Source organism: Penaeus japonicus, unplaced genomic scaffold (genome assembly GCF_977035675.1).
Source record: "Penaeus japonicus unplaced genomic scaffold, GWHDUDI00000001_assembly GWHDUDI00000041, whole genome shotgun sequence".
Taxonomy (NCBI): domain Eukaryota; kingdom Metazoa; phylum Arthropoda; class Malacostraca; order Decapoda; family Penaeidae; genus Penaeus; species Penaeus japonicus.
Window position 1 is genome coordinate 4,045,052 of NW_028234443.1, and position 2,500 is coordinate 4,047,551.

Genomic DNA, 2,500 nt, shown 5'->3' on the forward strand with positions numbered 1-2,500 from the left:
ATACTGTCACTCGATGCCCGTTCTTGAGGAACCGGCCATGTGTAAAAACCCCAAACTGCGGACCTGCACACACTACGCTGGCCATCATATTCCACATCTCTGGGATGTCCCAGGAAAATGTATTATTGAGACACAGTACTAATGATGAGCAGTTGGGAGCACCGGTTACATGTCCTAAAGGCTACTTTTATAAACCTAATGAGAATGAACATATATCTTACAAATATCCAGTAAAAAAATTACATCATTGATTATTATAAGTAGAGCAAATCACATTCTTCAAATCATGTAATTCAATCTTCACGCTAGATGATTTTTTTAAGTGCAATTCCTAATACCCAAAAGAACTAATAATTTATCTTGTAAATATCATAAAGCATATAGGAAAAAGAAACAGCATCAAACATCTTTAAAAATTCACCTCCCAGTATAACTACAAGTATCTGAGTAAAACCAACAACAGATACTAATAACACATTCAGAACAAAATGGTGTTCTTTAAATACTTTCTGAGAGTATGAAAGTTACAAAGCAAAAGGCAAGAACCCTCCATTTGAAGCCTAATTACATTACTTTCTACTGGGCACAAGGCCTTCAATTCACAGTTTGCCAAGAGCTACTGCATATACCTGTAAAATCTATATATGTACATAGGTACATTCACCCATTTACACTCTCCATATGCTTATCTGGCTTTCCATTCTTGATTTCAGTTCCTATAACCTTTTAACACTCTTGCTGTTATATCTAATGTTACTTATGATTTTGATTTTAATGTCTAACTGCAAAACAATGTTATCCCTATTGCTTTAATAGGCCATATGAAATATTCCCACAAATTCTAAGCATGTTTTCTGTTAGGATACACTGTGTCATAAAAGCATTTTCTTGCGTACTCCAATTTTCAAATATCCGTTTATTTTCTTTTTATATGTAATTACATAACAAATAACAAATAACATCTGCTTTCATTAGGAATGAAAAATACTGTTCATTACACGAAAATTAACTATCAAGATGATGCAATTTTTCTTTTCCAATAAACGACCAGCATGATATTAGTTATGGTCACCTAACTCTTATTGAATATTCATAAAAAATACCTTCATATACCCTCACACCTTCTGTCAAGACCCCAACAAAAAAAGATTTGATATAAAATTAAAAGAAAGATTAGTTGTAAAGACTTACCCCACAGACCAGCCCTCAGGCAGGTCAGGGTCCCCAACTTCGAAACTCACAGCACCAGTATCGGTTTCTTCCTTGTTTTCCTGTTGATTAATGATAATCTTAGAAACCCCTGTGTATGGGTGTAATCCCTACACTAAGTTATCGATCGGTTTATCAGATCTAACGATGGTAAAATCACAATTAGTTTGTAAGATTGCAGTTCATGGTGAACTCTACTCAATACAGCATGCAATTCAAGAACTATATAAATTTCACCTGCATAAATAGCCTTATGAACATTTAGATCTTAGATCCCTAATACTTGGGTTGCGTATTTCAAGATACTTTCATTCTTTATACAGGATACTAATATCATATATATATAATATTGATCTTTTTTGTCACATCTATAATTTGTTACTAGCAAATCCATTTATTTCTCCTCGTATCCATTTGTCTTTTCATTCCAAAAGGTAATATTTTGACAAACCTATCATTGAACTTATCCTTACAGAAACTTATTCACATCACAAAGACTAAGAATACTGTCCATCTCATAAAGAATCAACACCAACAAGGACATCAAATACTGTGCAATATACAAGTTCAAATACAGAAATTCTAAAGAACTTACATCATAAGTGATCATCAAGTCTTACATCATCACCTTTCACTACATTTCACTGTAATCCTAAAAAGATAACAACTACAAGAACCTACCGGGCCTTCTCATGAACTTCACAGATCTATCAAGGCCTTAGGCTACAGGCAACAGAACACTTACAATGCTGGAGTACGGAGGCGGGGCATCGTCGCTCGTACGGTGGGTCTTGCGACGTACTCTATGGTGGTGAGGCTTCAGAGTGTGGTGCATGTGAGGGAAGCTGTCACTTCCATGATCTGCAACATCAGGAATGAGATAATGGTTCGATTGACTTAAGTGCTGCTGTGTGTTTCTTATGTGCTTAAATCCTTGTTGGAAATCTATTTGTATATATGTATGTAATGAGACATCATCCCCTACATTCTTGGTGGCTAAAAAAATTAATATATTATTACTGTACATACATACATAAATTATATATATATATATATATATATATATATATATATATATATATATATAGATATATATATATTATATAATATATATATATATATATACATACATATATATATATATATACATACATATATATATATATACATACATATATATATATATCATTATATATATATACACATACATATATATACATATATATACATATCTATCTATAATCTATATATAGTAACTATCTATCTAGCTATCTATCCCTCTCTCTCTCTG

General features: G+C 32.4%; 1 protein-coding gene across 1 annotated transcript in view; it reads right to left on the reverse strand.

Annotated features, from left to right (window-relative positions):
• Ae2 (anion exchange protein Ae2) overlaps positions 1–2,500 on the reverse strand; it is a gene marked incomplete in the record, with an annotated part of 127,997 nt that overhangs the window by 54,911 nt on the left and 70,586 nt on the right. Inside the window, 2 exon segments of the mRNA XM_086534362.1 lie at positions 1,192–1,271; positions 1,955–2,070. Of these exon segments, the coding sequence (XP_086390488.1) occupies positions 1,192–1,271; positions 1,955–2,070 (196 nt within the window).